The 21,074-nt window shown below is 34.3% G+C and overlaps 3 protein-coding genes across 6 annotated transcripts; 1 reads left to right on the top strand and 2 right to left on the bottom strand.

Annotated features, from left to right (window-relative positions):
* The first annotated feature begins 191 nt into the window (after positions 1-191).
* On the top strand, positions 192-6,989 carry SKD1 (AAA-type ATPase family protein). The gene is made up of 8 exons (XM_086422744.1): positions 192-1,167; positions 3,396-3,501; positions 4,288-4,486; positions 5,606-5,674; positions 5,772-5,846; positions 6,093-6,191; positions 6,331-6,486; positions 6,575-6,989. Exons 1-8 carry the CDS (start codon positions 687-689, stop codon positions 6,698-6,700), a joined length of 1,311 nt encoding a protein of 436 aa, XP_086278870.1. The 5' UTR covers positions 192-686; the 3' UTR covers positions 6,701-6,989.
* A 1,077-nt stretch (positions 6,990-8,066) lies between these two features.
* Positions 8,067-12,138, bottom strand: LOC147385551 (uncharacterized). Of its 3 annotated transcripts, XM_086424063.1 has the most exons (11): positions 11,898-12,138; positions 11,653-11,747; positions 11,187-11,244; positions 10,776-10,967; positions 10,388-10,464; positions 10,012-10,094; positions 9,809-9,860; positions 9,070-9,138; positions 8,767-8,850; positions 8,625-8,689; positions 8,067-8,511 (listed from the first exon to the last, which is right to left on the bottom strand). In XM_086424063.1, the coding sequence occupies exons 1-11, from the start codon at positions 12,013-12,015 to the stop codon at positions 8,400-8,402; spliced, it is 1,005 nt and encodes a 334-aa protein (XP_086280189.1). In that variant the 5' UTR covers positions 12,016-12,138; the 3' UTR covers positions 8,067-8,399. The 3 variants fall into 3 exon arrangements, with proteins under 3 accessions (XP_086280189.1, XP_086280192.1, XP_086280190.1); XM_086424066.1 differs by lacking the exons at positions 11,653-11,747; positions 11,898-12,138 and adding an exon at positions 11,507-11,529; XM_086424064.1 differs by lacking the exons at positions 11,653-11,747; positions 11,898-12,138 and adding an exon at positions 11,362-11,455.
* Positions 12,139-15,188: 3,050 nt separating this feature from the next.
* Positions 15,189-18,317, bottom strand: LOC147385550 (UDP-D-apiose/UDP-D-xylose synthase 2-like). Of its 2 annotated transcripts, none has more exons than XM_086423539.1 (9): positions 17,715-18,317; positions 17,527-17,619; positions 17,335-17,442; positions 16,464-16,608; positions 16,241-16,374; positions 16,052-16,153; positions 15,874-15,966; positions 15,653-15,788; positions 15,189-15,573 (listed from the first exon to the last, which is right to left on the bottom strand). In XM_086423539.1, exons 1-9 carry the CDS (start codon positions 17,973-17,975, stop codon positions 15,464-15,466), a joined length of 1,182 nt encoding a protein of 393 aa, XP_086279665.1. In that variant the 5' UTR covers positions 17,976-18,317; the 3' UTR covers positions 15,189-15,463. The 2 variants fall into 2 exon arrangements, with proteins under 2 accessions (XP_086279665.1, XP_086279667.1); XM_086423541.1 differs by having other exon boundaries at positions 16,464-16,578; positions 17,715-18,314.
* Positions 18,318-21,074: the final 2,757 nt, after the last annotated feature.

Genomic DNA, 21,074 nt, shown 5'->3' with positions numbered 1-21,074 from the left:
AACATCTCTTTATTTAAAAACGAAAATAAATTGTACGGGTTTTCTATTTATTTGATCAAACGAAAATATCACTAGTGAGATTTCGTTTGATCAACGCTTCTCTTACAGCCGTTAGATTGATTGGTGGTCAACGCTTCTGATTGAGTTTAAAACATGGGGCTGCGCTACTTTTATTTTCCACATCATCTCTCTCTCTCTCTCTCTCTCTCTCATTTGATCTAACCGCACTCACGAAACCCTTAAATAGCTGAGTTTGATTTCTTTCCTTCCAATTCTGTTCTCTCTTAGAATTTTCTTCTTCGATCTCTCTTAGGGATTCTGATCGAAGCGCAGGGATTGGAAGGAGAGGAGAGAGGGAAAAAAAAGGTGGGGTTTTCAGGCTGATTTCCAACAACTTCTCTCGATTGGTTTACGAGTTTTGATAACGCGAATTTAAGGTCTGTTGTCCTCAATTTTTGATCTTTTGTTCAAAATTTCTGGTTCTCGATATTTGATTCAAAGATTACTATAAGAACTGGAGAATTAGGGCTAACTATTAATTTTATCAATCTCACGAGATTAATTAAGGAATCCTGATTAAGATTGAAAGAGAATTAAAGAAGGGATTTTTCTAAAGAAATTTAGGGTTTTTAGTTTGATTGGTTTCGGTGAGGTTGGCTTTCTATGCGATTCGATAGAATCCGAAAATGTATAGTAATTTCAAGGAGCAAGCTATAGAATACGTGAAACAGGCGGTTCTGGAAGATAATGCGGGGAATTACAGTAAGGCTTTCCCCCTTTATATGAACGCCTTGGAGTACTTCAGGACCCATTTGAAGTACGAGAAGAATCCGAAGATTAAGGAGGCGATAACTCAGAAGTTCACCGAGTACCTAAGACGGGCGGAGGAGATCCGTGCTGTTCTCGATGATGGGGGAGCTGGTCCTGCATCTAATGGCGATGCTGCGGTTGCGACACGACCTAAGACAAAACGCAAGGACGGGAAGGATGGGGAAGGAGGGGATGGGGAGGATCCGGAGCAGTCGAAGCTGAGGGCGGGCCTTAACTCAGCTATTATAAGAGAGAAGCCGAACATCAAGTGGAATGATGTGGCTGGACTCGAGAGTGCCAAACAGGCTCTGCAGGAGGCAGTTATCTTACCCGTCAAATTCCCACAGTTTTTTACTGGTAAGTGTTCTTCATCAAACTAATCCCTAGTTATGTTTTTCTTGTAATAGTGAATTTGGGTACTGGGAAATAGTAGGATTCATACAGAAATAGTAGGATAATAATGAAGAAATAATTCAATTTGGGATAATCTTGAAATAGGATTCATGCCTCTAGAAGGCTTCTCCATTTTGGAATAGGAGGAAATATGGAGAAAAGAATTGCCCTCCTCTTAAGTGTGATGTATAGAATTAGAGTTCATACTGGGAAAAAGAATACACTTGGGGCTTTGATTGTTTCATATATAAAAAAAATGAATTGCATTTCGAAATGTGAATCTTCTAGACATAAGAAAATCCATATCTTTCCTTTGTTAAAAAATATTGAATTTGTGCAAAATTCTTATGTCCAAAACCCTAAAAATGGGAGAACAAAATAATAACCTACCATTTTTAGATGATATGTCAATTTTCAAAGAAAATCATCATCTTTTTTCACCTTTCATCTCCCATTCCCACCTCCTCCTTCGGCTCCACTATCTTAAACCATTAATAACCACCTCCATTACTACTAGCTACCACTAGAGTCAACAACACCGTGGCTGCCACTACCAACAACACCACCCATCTTTACCATTTTGACACCACCTGCATCTTGCCACTGCCACCATGGCCACCATCACCACAACGTTGCCCACTGCCAATACCACTTCTAACCACCACAGCATTGTTGCCGCCACCACCACCTCTTTCATCGCTGCCATTGCCATCGCTACCACTGTCACCTCCACCATACCACCACCAATGCCACCATGACCGCCCCTACACTACTACCTTTGTTAGTTGCCTCTCCAAAAAAGAAGAAGAAGAAAAACTATGCCTTAGAAGGCCTAGAACTCATTCAACCTAAGAAAAAAAGAGACAAAATAATAATATTTAATTTAAGAAGTGCCACTATAAACATGCTTACAATTAGAATATGTGTTTTTTCTTGTCTTTTATGAGGTTGAATGTTTTATAGCTTTAAGGTGTTGCTTCCATGCATTTCACTTTTTTATTATGTGAAAAGTTTAAGTTTGTTTTATTCAGTCAGTAACTAAGTTAATATTCACACTTTGGATAAGTTGACAGTATTTATTCGACATTAAGGTTTTCAATATGTAGTGATATTATGACCTTACTGATCCAATTAACTTTAGTGAATTGGGTCCAGTGGCAAGAATAAACTAAAGAAAAATGTATAGCTTTTGAAGCAAGAAAATTTTCAATTTAGGCCTCAAATTGTTTGGTCCCATGTTAAGAGACTAGACATTATTTTTACACCAAGTGTCAACCTAACATAACCCTCCTTTATCTGTTCCTGGTATTGCAATGCAAGAGTAAGCTCAATATTTGGGTAAGGCATATATGATGATGAGGAGGATGAGGTCTCAAATTGGAAATTGTTAGAAAGAGGAATCAGTGCATCTGGCAGCGAGCCAATCTCTTTATAGGTGAAGTACCTAGTTGTGTGAATAGGGTTGATGTCATGTTCATTTATCTATACCACATGATTCTCAACAAATGAAACAAGAGTATGAACTTTTAGATCGTTAGGATGAAAGAAATTTAAGTAAGGTAGCCTCATTTAGAAGTAGAACTAATGTCCTATGTAGCATCTCAACTTATGTAATTAGAATAGCTAGTATTTTAACTAGGTTCTTTAATTTTGCTTTGATAGTGTTAATGGATGAAGAGAAGAAAATACAGTAAAAAGTGTCTGCTTGCGGGAGAGTGAAAGTATCTTTTCCTGCAAAATCACCAATCACTGCACGTTTGATTGCACAACGTTATGGGAAAATGATTTTCCCAGAGAAGTCAATTTTCCAGTCAAAGCAGTAAAAAAATTTATCAGGCCCTCCCACTATTGATTTCTCATTGGGGTGGAAAAATTCAATCTTTATTTTCATGAATCATGATTAAACACATATTTTTCCAAGCAGAATTGGTAAATTCTAACATTTTCTCACATGATATCAAATACCAACATAGATTCTCCTAGGAAATCTATTTTCTCATCAATCAAACGCTACCCAAATTTTTTTTGTTATCCAACCTCTATGATATCCTTACTTTTTTTTTTTTTTTGATAAGTTCTATGATATCCTTACCTAACCACATTCTGAGCATTTTTGTCCAGATTGGGGATGTGAGGTCATACATTGGTGCCATCTTTTAATTAATATTTTAATTTGACTTTTTCTCTTTTAGGCAAGAGGCAGCCATGGAGAGCTTTCCTTTTATATGGTCCACCTGGAACTGGAAAGTCATACTTAGCCAAGGCTGTTGCAACAGAAGCAGACTCAACCTTTTTCAGGTACTTTGTTCATCTTCATATATTTTGATTTTGTGGGAAATAATTTAGTTGTCATTGGCCTTTGCATTGGGTATCGGTGCCCTTCAAAGGGATTGGTTAGGCAAGGTTACGACAGTGTTAATTTTCAAACATAATCTAAACAACCATTTGACATTTCATAACTGCTTTCACTTGGGTGTTGATCAACTTAGTCCCAAAATACCTTGAATTTTAGGATCTTATTTTTCATTTACTTTTTTTCTTGGTCCTTGGAGCTTTATTTGATGTCCTATTAATGTCATATTTCATAATTTTATACTATAAAGGTGGAATGAGGATGATGAGTGTAACTTCTTCGTTAGTAAGTTGCCTCATGATTACTGATAATAAAAAAGTTGCTTCATGATTCTTTAGTTCATTTAATTGATTGTGAATTATGGATATAATATGGAGTTCAAGAACAGATATATAAAAACCACCACAGCTCTACCTGTGGACTAACTGAACCTTTAGTTGCGGTAAGTGACCAAGGGAGGAAACTTTGGTTCCCAATTTGGAGCTTCCTTGGTTCTTTTTTATTTTTCTATGGTAGCCAGGGGATCGATTTTTGTCATTAATTTTTATGCTTTGCAAACATTTTCTTGCGGTGAACACTTAGCAAAAATCTAAATGTATACCATTAGCCATTAGGCCAAGAATTTCTACTGTATCTGACACATAACATTGAAAAAAAAAATTAAAAAGAAAAAGTCCTGCTGGAATGCTGTCAATATTTGCTTAATATTCAGTAATTGTTGTTGCTTGTAGTGTTTCTTCTTCAGATCTGGTCTCGAAGTGGATGGGTGAAAGTGAAAAGCTAGTTTCAAACCTCTTTGAAATGGCTCGTGAAAGTGCTCCTTCCATCATCTTTGTTGATGAAATAGATTCCTTATGTGGCCAGCGTGGGGAAGGAAATGAGAGTGAAGCTTCTCGACGGATCAAAACAGAACTTCTTGTACAGATGCAGGTATTTGTGGTAGTTTGTAAGGTGGCTGACAAGGCAGTGCCTTAATCTTTCTTTGACTTTTATAACTGATGATGATGCCAATAACTAAATGATTTGATTTTTAGTTGTAAGATCTACCTATTATGTTCTATGGTTTCAGTTCCATCTTTCAAGTACTGGTTTTAGTGTACATGAGAAAAGATTTAAAAAAATTAGCTCGAGTATTTCCTGGATTTTACGATATAATAGGACTGATAAATTCTGATTATGACATATGACATGGCTCTGGGCAAAATTGAATGGATGAACATGACTCATTTAGCCTGCCCCACATCTTTGGGCTTAAGTTTTGGTGATGGTGAGGTTCTGATTATGAATAATATAAACAGAAGTTTACTTATATGTATGAGATTTACCACCATTTTAGCAATAGTCACCAAATGATTTGAGTCAATGATCTTGTAGTTTGATCAGTGAGGGACCCATGGTTTTAAATCTCGCTTTGACATCTTGTTCATGGACGAGACCGAGTTGTCTCGGACGATATATATCTATAATTTTAATTTTATTTATAAAATAAGGTTGATTAGAAGATGTTTATCATGAAATCATATTTTATTTAGATAATATGTATTTAAATTCTAAAAAAATGAATTATTTTAACTAAAATAAGCAAAATCCCAGTTGACTCAGCCGAGTCATCCCATTTATCTCTCAAGACTTTGCACAGTTGAGACGCCTTGTCTATCCGTCTGGCTGATGGACGATACCAAGACGATTTCCCTGAGTCATCTTGGTCTCAGATGAGATTTGAAACCATGGAGGGACCCATTGGCTTATGGTTCGCTTCTGATGCTTCAATTGACCATCCATCACCTTGCGATTGCTAGAGTGCTGTTGTGATTGAATTGTGGTTACAATGGCATATTACTTGGTCTCAATGGTAAATTGTTGAACATGGCCTTTAAATTCAAGGCTTAGTGAAGCTTCTCAAATTATTTCATACTGTTGCATACTTATCTGTTGTAAACTAGAATTCGTGGAAATTTCATGAGAACAAAGGTGAGTTATCTGACTCCTTTCAATTTCTTTAGTTCCAAACTTGAACTTAGCTCTTTTTTTTTTTCTTTGACGTATCAGGGTGTAGGGCACAATGATGACAAAGTTCTCGTTCTTGCAGCCACAAATACTCCCTACGCTCTGGATCAGGTAAAGAAATTTGAGAATATTTAAGCTTATCATAGTACTTCTAGGTTACGAGTTTATCCATATTGTATAGCCATGACTAATAGTCTGTGGACCATAGGCCATCCGGCGACGATTTGACAAGCGGATCTACATTCCTCTTCCTGATTCAAAGGCTAGGCAGCACATGTTCAAGGTACCATGTCTTGTATGAAATACTTTCTTAATTAAGTCCTTATCTTTATCATTCTCATTGTTCATGCCTTACCAATCTCCCAAATATTGGGTTGGTAACATGAATCCTGTTTCACCCATTCATTTCTCCATTAAATATGCCTAGGAGTGTGGGTAAATGCATTAAGTTTGGAAGGCAAAAATTTGCTATAGCTTCTGCATTCTGATCTTACTTACCTCCAGCATTAATCTTGATGGTTATGAGCAGGTGCATCTAGGAGACACTCCTCACAACTTGACCGAAAGTGACTTCGAGAATTTAGGTCGCAGGACAGAGGGATTCTCTGGTTCAGATATTTCTGTTTGTGTAAGTGAACTGTCCTTTAAAAACATTTATTTTCTTTCATGTTTATTTTGTATTTTATTTGTTGTTTTTTTAAATGGTATTCCTGCCCTGTGCAATGACGGTTGAGATTAGCTACATAGTGCCCTTGTCTCATTGACAGGTTAAAGATGTTCTCTTTGAACCCGTTCGCAAAACTCAGGATGCAATGTTCTTCATTAAGAAATCTGATGATACGTGGATACCATGTGGACCAAAGCAACCAGGTGCTGTTCAGATTACCATGCAAGAGCTTGCAGCGAAAGGCCTTGCCTCAAAGGTAGTATGAATAGATGGGATTAGATAGATTTAATGGGAAAAAAAAAAAAAATTGAATGTTTCTCAAGGACAATTTCTTGCTTGTGTAGATCCTTCCACCACCAATTTCAAAAACGGATTTTGATAAAGTACTCGCAAGACAAAGGCCAACGGTGAGTAAATCTGACCTTGAAGTGCATGAGAGATTCACAAAGGAGTTTGGGGAGGAGGGTTGATGGAATCAAAATTGGATAACAAGACTCGGTGACTGTGAGGACAGGTATTATAATGTATTTTCACTGAAACTGGATTGAATGAAATACGTCCATCTTTGTAGCTTCTACTGAGTGCAATGGTTATCTAAACTCCCCATCCTGTACGCAGGGGGAATACGTGTTGTGATTTGATACATTCCTGAAATTGTTTTGTTTTAATCAGATACATAAAATTGTTGTTGGGGATGATGATGATAGTTAATTTCATAAACGTGTATATAAATTGTATCCATCCCTGCATGGGTCATCAGTCCAGGTTGTTTTGCATGTCTTTTACAGTGATGCAACCGTGCAACATCTTTAGGATCTTGCTTGCTGACCCCCATATTTATTGGATAATGTGCTTCAGTACATCGATGGCCTCTTTTACTCTTTAGTTTTGGTTCTGTCAAGTCAGCACATGTGCATTGTCTGTTCCTTCATGGCAATGAATATAACCTCACTGATGATCAAGTGTTTGAAAATGGATGAAAATGCACCATTTTTTAATGTCTGGTTTAGTAATAAAGATAATGTTTCATGCCAAAATTTTGTTTTAGGCCATTCAAATGAGAATCAAGTATTTGTCCATGTTCAATGGCTAGCAATAACTTCAGTGAAAGGCAAATGTACACAAGATTCTTCCACATTATTTGAGCTCTTTTGTGCTAGGTTTTCACTCCAATAAAACCCAGTCCATAAAAATATAAAAAATATAAAAATGAAAAAATAAAGCTGCTGCGGGTGAAGCCATAGGTCATGAATGCATGGGTCAACTTGTGAGCAGACTTGCTGTGGCTCCACAACCACCACTTTCTGTCTAGTTTTCTAAAACTTGTTGGAATAGGATGACAGTAAATTCTAAAGAGGGAGTTTAAATCCTTTATAATGAACTGGCTGGAAATCATATATTTTTAAGATCTTGAATCTTGCTTAATGAAGTTCTTGGGAGCTCACATTAGCTATAAGTGGAAATTAGAAGAGGGGTGTGGAGCTCTAATGGCACAAACCTGAATGGGGAAAGTAGGAATGCACGAACATAGCTCCCATCAGGTTTTTTTCTAACGTTTTAAAAAAAAAAGATACTTAGCTCTCCAAGAAAAAGAAAATCAGAATGCACATGTATAAGCTATGTTCAGTCTATCAAGTATATACAACCCAATCCACGAGACGTCTTCTGAGAAGCTAATTTGATCAACCAAACGGTAAGCATGTATACTTTAGCAGAAGTATTGGTAAAGCTGTGGATCATTTTCTTTTTGGTATGTTTGGGTGTTTTATTTTTTCTTTTAAATAAAAAAAAAATCATATATTGGATAATGGATTTGGTATCACTTGTGCGAGGAAATTAATTTTGCATAGTTTGGTGCTGGCTTGTCATTGGATGTAAACGAATTCCACTGGTACTCTCTTCTAACTAAACAGCTTATTACTCGATAATATATCAAGTTAGATCAACAGAGGGAAAGACCTAATCAACTTGGTGATTATGTTATGTAGCAATCTAACTTATTAACAAATACAATATAACCTCACATGTGTTCCGGGTTCAAAGGTGATAGAACATGTATGTATTATTAAAAGACCAATCCACTCCCACAATAAAAGCTTGGTGTAGTGGTTTAAGCGCCTCTCTACAACAGCAATTTTCTACCTTACTACACAAGCAGCTCGCCGCCCTTCAAGTAGCCCCAACCTCCTTTATAGAAACAGCATTTTCTTGGTTGAGTGCTTGGTACTGGATACTATTATCTCCATCTTCGATGTCAATTGCGATGACTGGATCTTTGTCACTGTTACACAAATTCATGAATCGGTATAGTTTACTAGTACAAATGTAGAAATTGATATAAAGTATGTAGGGATTTAAATGCAAGAGGTCTTGCAAGGTAGAGATGGAACGTACGTTATAGCATAGATGATGAGTCCAAGAGCCACAACAACAAAAGAAAGGTAGTATAACCAGTCTACCTGCAATCCCACAATGATTAATAATTACCATGTTAAATCTTTAATTGAAGAAGAAAAGTTGTTAATTAATAGGATACCTTCTGGTGATAGAAGAAGATGCGAATTACAACTGCCCACATATCCGACGTGAGAAGGGAGAGGTTGAACAGTGCAGCTCCACTCTGTATGTCAAATACTCCCGTTAGAGAATTATTCAGACCTGGGATTCCATACATAGGCCGGTCCCTCTCTGGTAGAAAAGCTCCCCAATTAAGTAGGGAAACCAAGTAGAGGTCCTCCACAATTCATATTAATCGACGGATTAATGAACATTTTTCATTAACAATAGAGTTAATCATCGAACTGGCTCCACCAATAATTTTATACTAAATTGAACTGACCTTCAGAACAAAAGGCACTATTGAGTAGAACATAAAGGTTGACAGAGTAAAGCCAACAAAAGCTAATATCTGAAAATCAGAAATAGAATACAATTCAGATTATATAATATGATAAACCTTATTACAGGTAATGTGAACAGAAATGAAACAAATATTAAAATTAAAATAAAAGCCACCATAACTTCAGACCAGGTACACTAATAACCCACATAATGGAGCTTCCTAGTTAGTAGCCCAAGTTTCTGGTTTCACTAAAATGGTTCATTTAGTATTTCTAAAACTCTTATTGTGGGTGAGACTAATTCCGCGGTCCACCACCTTGTTAAGTCTTACGTGCAACTGGTTGAATCAAGGGTCAACCGAACTCTGGAGGGTGGCCCCAAGGAATTCATTGCTTCGTGGCCGGTTTCGAGCACTTGACCTACTCTTCCTGAGGAGCTTATCAAGGCTCGGCTTGCCACTAGGCCAACCCCTTGGGGTTAACCTTGTCTTTATTATGCAATGATGGTCCAGTTTAGGCAGACATCAGGATCATTTATTCCTGGCTTGGTCTATCATTTCTAGAATGTGGATGCTCTTACCTTATCTAGTGTTCATAGGAATATAGGTGATAGAAGATTTAGTGAACAACCATCATATCAAGATGGTACATTGCAAAACAATGTTGAGGTCGTGGGTTCAAGTCTAGGTAACCAATCCAAAAAAAAAAAAAAAAATTATAAAGCAGTTGATTACTTACACTTTCTGAAGACCATTTGACTTCTGCAAGATCCCTCCTCTCAGTTACAGATCTAAGAGATCGTTATGGAATGAAAATACTACTTTTGACTTACAACGAATGTGAAGTTGTGAGCTATGAAGATCACATTTTAAACAAATGAAATTAATTGCAAATAGAAGTCCCTCTCTCAAGTATAAATTTTCCAAACATGAAAAGGATACATCGCACATATGCTCACGACCAATCCAAAAACTCCAAGCATCGATATAACTTCAACACGGTCCCTCTTCTTAACACAGAATTCCTGCATATATAGCAAAAAAACAGGCATAGAAATTTATCCTTCCTTGATGTACAAACAAAGTTAGCCCATGAAATAATGTCATCTCCATAACAAGCCAATCCAACAACCAACCAGTCAAATTAACTATCTAAACCAAACATTCTAAATTTAAAACAACGGGAAAAGATATTAAACCAATGTCGCTCACCTCAACATCAAGATGATAGAAAATTAAGATGCCTCTTTAGTATTTAAAGGAAAGAAAGTGAAAAAATTAAAGAAATAGACATCAAAATACAAGATAGTTCAATAACCTCTCCAACATTGCTCATTGCATAACACAGTGTCCCTCCAATAACAAGTACATCACCTAGAAGAGGCTTCTTCCCTCCTGCATTATATTCAATAAGAGGGAATTATTCTAAATCATAAGAAAGAAAAAAAGAAAAATTATCATTTATAATCAAACTTAAAGATCTTTCCATGGAAACAGAATTGAGACCATCAATGGATATATAAAGTTCTCATTTACTGCGACTTGAACGTTAGTATGAAATCAGATATAAACTACATGTGATCGATAAAAATCAAAATGGTAATACGAGGGAGTCACAAATATGGTAGAATAAGAGAATCACAAAATTATAGTGATACACAAAAGTAGAAAGAAGAAAATTTAAAGCCAGAAAAAAAAATGGTCACCTGAACCAGTGTCTTTTACATCTGAGAGGAGAACTAAACCAAGGCCTACGATACATACAGCTGCGCCCAAGAACTGCGATAGGGAATATCGAGTCCCTATGAAGATCCAAGTGAGAATCATGACCCATGGTATTGTCCAACAATCCAATAGTGTCACACTAGTAATTGATGAGAACTGGAAAGCCTTAATAACTGCATTAAAGCATTCTTTGGTTAATAATCTTAAAATCCCAAAATAAAGCTTCCTAATAATGAAATTCTTTCATCGACTAAAGCGTCTATGAGTTATAAATCTAAACAATTTTTCTCTCTTACTTTGTTTTGTTCTGTTTCAAAGTTAAGGAAGCCAGAATTAAACCCCATGAAGCAACCAAAAGAATTCAATTAAACAGAATTATATGCATCACCTACCGAAATAATTCCCTAGAACATCAATAAATCCTAAGAGGGCATACCAGTACCATGGAACCTGGAAGAAGAAGAAGAAGAAACCCATTTAATAAGAATCAAGAAAATTTGAATTTAAAAAGCAAAAAGGTGATAAAGAACCTCTCTTTTTTCAACTAAAAAGAGAAAATTATCCAACCCATTTTTTCTTATTTGAAGACATTGATAGGTAATAACTAGACATTTAGATAAAACCCATCATCTCAAAGCCGTATTGCAAATATTTGGGGTCAAGTAAACGAATCATGTTCATCATTCAATTCTGTCCAGATCCTCAAACCCACCATGAATTGCTACTGTAGATAATTCTGTCTAGATAATCAAACCCACCATGAATTACACTATTTGGGATAACAAAATGGATAAATTTTCAGAAAAAAAAAAAAATCTCATTTTCACTGAATTTATGAAGCTAGTAAGGATAATTTACCATTAACCTTTGACCCCGATATATAAGAATGGGACAGTAAACCAAAGCAAGTGATAGATAAGTGAAGAATGACTGAGAAAGAGGGGTATCAACTCCTACAAACAAACACAGAAACTGATCAAACAAACACACCCCAGATCACCAAATTTGATTTAAAAGTCAAAAAGAAGAAAAAAAAAAATCTTAAAAGTATAAATTATTAAAAAGTTTGAGACTTGAAAGAAAAGTGTGAGGGATGTTATTACCAAGATTGGCCAAAAGAGATGTCGTAAAGCTTGTGATAGCGAGGTTGAAGGAAACAACCTGGCCTAAAAACAGAACAAACAGCAATCTCAAGATCTCCTTTCGTCTCCACATGTTCATGGTGAACTACCCAAAATCTCAAGATATCTAAACCTTTTTATTATTATTTATTATTTAAAAAGCTTTATAGACTAACACACTTCTATACATTATTTCCTATTTTAACATTTATTTATTTATTATTTATTTCAAGACCTCAACCACCAGTCGAGTCGGGGAAGGACAGTGTACAGCGGGAGATGGAAAAACACATTTAAAATGAGAAGGTCGTTGACCGTTTTACCCTTGAGGGTGTTAGGATCATACAGTTCTGATAGTAATTTAACTAACCTACTACTAGCTTTTATAACGAAGACATTTGGCAAATTCTTTCGGGACAACATTATTTGTTAGCTTGCACAGTAGAAATCTTTAAATGAGGTTGAACTTGGTTGGTAGTTTTACCGATTACGTGGGGGGCTCTGGTTTCTTTCTAGGTTTACCAAATACGTGGTCCAGAATGAGTTGGATGTAAAATATCCGAGACTGGAGTACGTACTTGTCTGTTGATGTTGTGACCAATCAATCAATCAATCAAATACAGTTTCTACCGGTTTTATCTGTCTGATTTCCGAATGAGACACAAACCCATCGAATATTCGAATGACAGCGTTTCTTATTTTGGATTTTTGTTAAGTATTATAATAATAGCGATTAATTAAGGATTAAAAAATATAATAATAATTTTTTTGAGAATGGTGGTTAGTACAAAAAGTGGAAAGTTTTAAGTTTTTTATTTTGCACCAAACAAAATCACGCGCTACTCACCCATATATTCTTTGTAAGCTTTTATATTATCATAGATTTATTACAAAAGAATAATGATTTTCTAACTGGAAAGCTTCATTCTGTGGATACTCAGCTGACGTGGATGTGCAATTGTGTATCACGAAGAAAAAAGCTCTATGATTATGTATCTGTGCCATATCAGCCAAGAATTGACTGAGTGGATATTTTCTAGTTAGAAAATTAGCATTCATTTCAAAAACTCCCTTTGGATTTCAAACTCATGACAATTCGAAGTGAATCTTACTTTATGAACTTTGAAGTTTTTTACCCATTAAATCTTGGAGTCAGATCCACATCATAATTCAAATGGCTGGGATTGATTTGTTAAGTGCTAATAATATGATGTGGTTTTGACGCATTTGCTCACAACCTAACAAATGTTTGACACATGATGCAAATGACATAAGTAATGGAGAGATTCTCTCTCTTTGGAGTGGATCACAATTAAAAAAATATCATTTTAGATTTCATAAAAATATTCATATTAATATATATATATATATATATATATATATATATGATGCGAATGACATCAGCAAAGGAGAGATTCTCTCTTTGGAGTGGATCACAATTAAAAAAATATTATTTTAGATTTCATAAAAATATTTATATTAATATATATATAATATATATATATATATATATATATTATATATATATATATATATATATATATGATGCGAATGACATCAGCAAAGGAGAGATTCTCTCTTTGGAGTGGATCACAATTAAAAAAATATTATTTTAGATTTCATAAAAATATTCATATATATATATATATATATATATATATATATATCATTTTTCGAGCTTGATCCCATGTTATTAAAATTAAATTCATATAATGTTGTCCTCTACAATTCCATTGCATTAAATCATGTTTTTGAATGTCACAAGGTCATCAAGTCAGAAAGCTTTCTTTTTTTTACTATGGGTGGGAAAGAGAAAATGACGTTAAGGGCATTAGCCAAAAACTGTGTCATATTATCAAAATTCTAATTTGTTACTAAACATACTTTAGAGTGGATCACAATTGCATTTATTTTTTGCATGAGAAAATATAATCTGATTTCACAGAGTTATAAAGGAATAAAGTTCAAGTACTTTGAAAAAAAAAGTGTTAATTTTCACCGTTGAATTTTAATTTTAAATTTGGGAGCTCAATAGTCATCCATTTTCAACACCTTCTATCAAGCTCAAAAATGATTTTTTTGAAATAATGCTATGTTGAATCTGATTTTTTCCCATGTAATTTAGAAGGATGTGGTGTTGGATTTCTTATTTTATAATTCACATAGACTCAACGACCCTTAGTAATATTTGACATCTTACAATGTTAGTCATGCTAGCCTGGATTCATAAAGTAAGGTTTGTTATGTAACAATCATGATAAACTAAGAGAGTTTTTATAATAAAATTAGAACAATTAGGTCAGCCTGGCAAATCTCTCTAGATTTTTTTCACATTAAATACCAGAATTCTAAACCACTCTTCGCTAAAGTGCCACATAAAATCAGATAAATTCTCCTTTCATGGCATCAGATAAAGTTGTCCTTTATGGCATTAGAGCAACTCCAACCCACGTTATTAAATTTTTCCTCCAAATTAGCATATTCTCTAAATTTTTTAATCAATTTAAACTCCAACTTACCCCTTCTCAAACACTATTCATCCTTAAAATATTATTCATTCACTTGAGAAAATTGAAAAGAGAAGAGGATAAAAATGATATTTAAAACATATTTCATGAAAAAAAAAAGTCAAAGATAATATGTATATAAAAAAATAAAAATAAAAAGAGGATAAAATAGGTGTTTAAAAAACATGAATAGCGATTTAGAGAGTTCCTCTAAAATTTCTCAAGATCTTTATATTTGAATACGTGAATAGTGATTTAGAAAGGATTTCTCTAAAATATAGACCGGTTGGAGTTAGGTTCAGGCATCTTTATCTCTAAATTTAGAGTTTTAGAGAAAGTTAAAGCTATTCTTAGAAACATTTCAATGGATGGGTGTGAAACCAATAATAGGATGTTGGAGAAAACAAGATATAATGTAGAAAGAAAACGATAGTTATCTGATGGGATAAACAAGAAATATCATTATTTTAAACCTTATACTTGTCCTCAACGTGTAAATTATGATAGCAACAGGTTACCAACAAAGCTTGTTTCTTTGTTTTTTTTGGATGAATTTATTTACACTTCTATAAGTACGAAAAGAAATTCCTTTTAGTAGAACAATTGCAATGTTTCCTATACCTCTTTTGCCAAAAATTCTAAAAAAATTATGTTTGATCTCTCTTCTGAGTTTTGATTATGAGATATTCAACCACATCACATCAACAAAACCAAAGATGGTCAGAATGATATAATTCTAATTAAATCCACTAGAAATCATACCACAAGTATAACGATTACCTTATTATATCAATGGTATCACTCAAACAGAAGATCACAATAATACTGAATTATAAGAAATAAAAATGAAAAAAGGATCGACAAAGAAGTACAAAGGAGAAGAAAGACAGAAAAAGAAAAAAACATATGGGATGGGAACATAACCTCTATCAAATCTTACAAAAATGGCCTCTTAGACCGCTTGTATGTGGGAAGATCTCACAGACAGTTTAATGTGTACAAAAAAAAAAAAAAAAAAGAATCAATAGGGTCAGCGGGTCGTTAACAAGACGGCTTGGAGATAGCATTCTTAATTGCTTGCAAGTATGTATGATGTTGATACGTAAGAGTCTCTTCGAGAAGATCTGGCAGTGACGTCTTGGGATTCCAACCTTTCATTCGAAGTAAACCAGTTATAAGGACACTTTTAACATTCACAACAGATTAAAGGGTTTAATAGGTTTTACTCACCAAGCTGCCTATTGATAATGGTCATGTCAGGAATGCGTTTATCGCTGTCATCGTACCCTTTACCATAGAAATCCCTTGAACTAACATCAGTGGTACAGAGATCCGAAGCTGACACACCAGATACCTTTGCATACACCTGAAGGTGAAATTTAATGCAAATTAACAAGATGGATGAAGGATAATAAAGAAGTAAAGTAAGATTATGCGTCTTAGGGGGATACTTGTATCATCATTTCTGCCAGTTGCTTCATTGTAACTTCATTTTTGGGATTACCCACATTGAAGATTTGTCCATTAGCACGTGATGGGTTTTCCTTAAAAAAAATTAATTGTAAAAGGATTAGTGCTTATAGTAATTCATAGAGATGAATGGAAATATAGTGAAGAAGAATCAATTACAATCATTAGTAGAACGGCCTCGATGGCATCCTTGATGAAGACAAAGGTACGTTGGGACTGTCCACCATCCACAAGCTTGAGTGGCTCGCCTCGAAGAAGATTCTGAGAGAAAAACAGAATTAGAGAGAAATTGTTCCGTCAAACACGAGAAACAAGCTCACAATTCTATGAAAGTTGTAGGCTATTTACATTGCTAAAGCAAGCTAGAACCCTTGGGACTCCTTCGCTCGGGCCATCAACACCAGGAATGAAATCCATCCTTGGACCAATCCAGTTGAAAGGTCTTACAATAGTGAACTCGAGGCCATTTTCAGCCGCCTCTCCTAAACAGGTTTTAGGCATATGTCATTCAAAACATCTCAGTAAAAATACATTTTAAGTAATACATATTTTATGGGAATTAACTCAATACCATAGATTAGCCTTTCCATCAATTGTTTTGCACAAGCATAGGACCACCTCTGTTTCTCAATTGGACCGAAAATGCAGGGTGATGTGTCCTCTTTGAGGATACAGAATTTGGGCTCCTGCTCGAAAGGTAAAACAACAATTTCTATCTCCAAAAAAAAAAAACCATGAAGATGTCAAGGATCACAATGTCCATTTATAATATGTGTTGGTTTATGGCCCTAACTTGAGTTTTTTGAGGATATCCTGTAGGTGGGGCTGTGGGGGCTGGCAGGCCCAGAATTGACTTTTTTTTTTTTTGTGCATCCGTACAACTTTTGAGAGCATTTTCGTATTAAAAATGCATGTTTTGCCCTAGAATGCCATATATATTCCAAATTCAAAAATCCTAAAAGTTGTATTGTATTTTTGCAGTTTTCATCAATAAAGAAATATCATCACCGCCCGTGGAAGAAGGCAATTTTGTCGAACCACGTGAATCTCTTGTGTTCTTTGTTTTCTTTGATTTTATCTTCATAGTTTATCAATATTGATCAGTCGAAGGGAGTTTTTCCGCAACAATATGTACACTATAATCTTCTTTTGTGCAATTCGAATAGATATATCAAATGTATCTGTATATGAAGCCCTTCAATTGCAGTTTGTATTTTAAATATGAGAAATATTTCAAAGACAACATTTCACAAACCCTCATTTTTTTTCTATAATCAAGATATGTTCTTTGTAACCTATTCAAACTAAGATCTCTGTGGCTTAAAGGAAGAGTTCAAAAAATACAAGAATTTTATGTACTAGAATTTGGTCATTAAATGGCACAAAATTATGATAAATTTAAAAACAGTGAAAATAAATGAAATTGGGGATCCACCCGATACCTGACGCAGAGGATGATCCTTTGGAAGAAAGCTTCCAATTGTCTTTCCATAGATTTCACATGTCGAGAAATGAATTAAACGTTTCTTACTCTCTGTACAATACTTGACCTAAATAAGCATAGAAATGTAAGAAAAAGAAGAAAAAACAAATCAATGAGACCCAATTCATGAAACTTTAGAATTTAAACCCACCACAGGAATTGCATCGATGAAATTACTGTAAATCGTATCAAGCGGCCGTGTGTTATAATCAGCCGGAGTGCAAATCGCAGCAAGATTGATCGTCTACAAACAAAAAAAACCTTAATTGATCAACAAAAAACCTTAAGCTTTCAACCAGAATTATAAAGAGATCATCAATAAAACTATTCTTGTTTTACTAGATCTGTTGTCTTGATTAAGGACTCCAAGCGAGAATCTTGCTTGATGTTGATCTTGTGAAATTTTATACGATCAAACCACGAGGAAGATTCCTTCAAGAGATGCTTAATCTTATCTTCAGAGACATCGATCACAATGACTTTGTGGGAAGTTTCTTCCATGAGTTTCTCACATAGATGGGATCCGATGAATCCTCCACCACCAATCAAGCAGATTGTTAATGGCGCAATCTCTTTCCCCTCCAAATCAAACCTCGCCATTGTTGAATTAAATTCAAGAAAACAGGATTTCAAAGATAAAACGAAGAAGAACGATAGTTTCTGAAGAATCTCTCTTTCTTTCTTTCGCTCTTTCACAAAGAAAAAACGGTTTTTAACGGTTATTCTGCTTCTCTCTCTAACTCCCTTTTAAAGAAAAATTCGAGCGGGAACGGGAAATGATGCAGAAGGGCTAATTTAGTAAATTTAGATTATAAATAACAAACCAATCAATTAAACCGCATAAATTTCCCCACCCCTTTTTGTCATGTTGACCAAAAGACCCTTGTGCTTCACAAGAACACGGGTGCACAATTGATATGGGTCCGATGGATCGGACAATAATCTGGATCGAATCATCTCTATTATTATATAGTTAAAGAGTTATACTATTGACAATGGATCGGATCATGACGGATATCCAAAACTTCAAATCTAAATCAAGGATTTGGGTAACGATAAAGATGCAATTCAACAAGGATATGATTTGGTAACTCATCGAATCAGTTTGGATCAATAATACCCAATATGATAGGACCCGATCCTATTATACAAAAATAAAAAAAATGTAAATCATATAATTATATTACATATTTTATATAAACATTAGATGTATAGTTTTTATCAAATCAAATCTGATTAGATTAGGTTAGATCTAAAAATTGAATTTTGGAGCATATCAAATCGGATCGAAAACACCAAATATTGAATCAGTTTTGAACTGAAAATGACATTCGATTGGATCATGTTCATGTTCAGGTCCAGATCGAATAAGTGATCTCATTGGATCATGCCAATTTAGCACCAATTTGACATTATCTTGAACCTGGCTCAAAATTGTAAATGTTGGTGAAAATTTTGTATTAATGGCATGTCAAATCTTTACAATTATAATGAGAGAAGGCAGAGTAGAAGTGGTTCGACACCAAATTTCGGATCCTACAAATGCCTCCCACCTTTACATTTAAATTTAATATAATCAAAGGTCATTTTGATAAATTTAAAAAAAAATCAAAAAAATTTCCGTCCACAAGTCTAAAATCATGTTGGTTAATTTTCAAAATTATAGAAATGTCTTTTTTACTATCTAATATTTAATGTTGTAAATTATAGATAAACTCTTTTGATACATGTGAGTTTGCACATGTCACCTTCTAATTTTGTACATAGGGATAGATGAATATGCCACTATTGAAAAGGGATAAAGATAACTTTCAAAAAAAATAATGATTTTATGACACACCCTTATGTTTATGATGTAGATTCTTTTTCTTGTGTATCCTGATGCAAATGATTTATGATTTTGTGATGGGGGCATAGAGGGTGTATGTTAGAGGGGGTGTCAAATTATCACGACTCCTTCCAAAAAGCAAGGATAAAACCTGCATAAGAGGTGGTAAATCTTTACTTCGATTTTGCAATGATGTCTTAGAATAAGGACTTAGGCTAGGTTAATTGTACATAGTATTTCAAGAAAATCGTACAAATCCCAACTCATGTGATATATTCATTTAACATGACCCATCAATTAATAATGGTATTGATAATTCAAAACATACGGAAGACAACATTTCAGTAATGTAGTAAAATTCACGTGTGGTAGGTTCATTTTATACCTAACAAAATGAAAACATCACATGCGTACACAACAATTCTTACCTAACATATGCTAGGACCCAACATAGAGTGCCTTGTAAGAGCGTCTCTGTGAGGTATCTCTGTTAGGCATTTTATTGTGGAGTTCTTTTGTCTATTCAAAAGGTTTTCACTCCAATCATACTAGCAAAAAACCAGTCTTCATAAATTCAAGTACAGCAATCTGTGTCACAGCCCTTGTTAGCAATTTAGAATATAGCAAAAATTTGATTCGTAAAAAATTCAAGTTCTATTTAATTTGGATTGCAAAAATTCGATCCAAAATTCGATAAATGAAAAATATGTTGCATATGTTTCATACTTGTATTATTTGTTTCATTTCAAAAATTCGAATATAAAAAATCCGGCCATATGATAGTGATGATGATGATGAAATTGGTGATGTTAATAGTGATGGTGGTGATAACGAGGACATTATGGTTATTGTTCCATTGATTTTTAAAAGAAGACCAAAGTCAATGGACAAATAATTAATTCTTTTTAAGATAAAAAAGAACATTTGTCACGTAAAAATGTGGATTCTTCCAAAATTTTAAAACATACATGTTTTAAAGTCAACTTGTGTTACACATCACAACTTACAAGTTACACTCTACAACATACAACAAGTTATAGTAGTATTTTTTTTCCACCGAATTTTATAAAAATTCATAAAAAAACGTGTTTTATTCTTTTCAAACTTAAAATCTGTGAATTATTCAAAATAGTTCAATAATTCGAAGAATAATACTCTCGTTGAAAAAAAAAACAAAAATTTCATGAATTATTCTAGAATTAAACGGGTGATTGCTAACAAGGGTCACAACTGTCACCATTTTTTTGTTATCATCAATAGGTAGAAAGAGATAAATCCACTATTTTCTTTTGCCTCTTGCACTTTCCCTCTCTCCAGAAAATTTTAAAGTTGAGAGCCAAAGCATGAGTGCATTGGAGTTCTTTTGGAGGGTTCTGACTCTATATAACGATAGTTGAAAGAAAATACAGAATGAAAGCCTGAGTGCATTGGAGTTGCTCTAAATTAACCCAAATGCAATTGAATCGAGATGAATTTGGACCTATGTTATCGAATTTGTAGATATGTAAATTTCAATTAGAAACCTTCAAGAATCTTGAGCAAATCGAATTGCAAATTGATTCATTTTATACCAATTCGTCGTTTGGCATAATAAGAGTGAATCATGTAGATATGTAAGTTCCATTTAAGAAATCTTCACACTACTTGGATTTTTTAGGTGGCTGGTCACAACTTAAATTTTTATGAATGAAAGTGACTCCAAAACTCAAGTAGTGTAAAGGTTTCTTAAATGAAACTTACATATCTATAGAGTTCTCTTACTTTGCCAAACTATAAACTTGTAATATTAGAGAAACATTCTTTTAAAAAATAACAAATTCCTCCATCTTCTATCAATTTTAGAGATACCCCTATGTTTTCGAACTAGTGGC

Source organism: Akebia trifoliata, chromosome 14 (genome assembly GCF_017979445.1).
Source record: "Akebia trifoliata isolate Shusen 1 chromosome 14, ASM1797944v1, whole genome shotgun sequence".
Taxonomy (NCBI): Eukaryota; Viridiplantae; Streptophyta; class Magnoliopsida; order Ranunculales; family Lardizabalaceae; genus Akebia; species Akebia trifoliata.
This window is presented reverse-complemented; position numbering and strand designations above follow the sequence as displayed.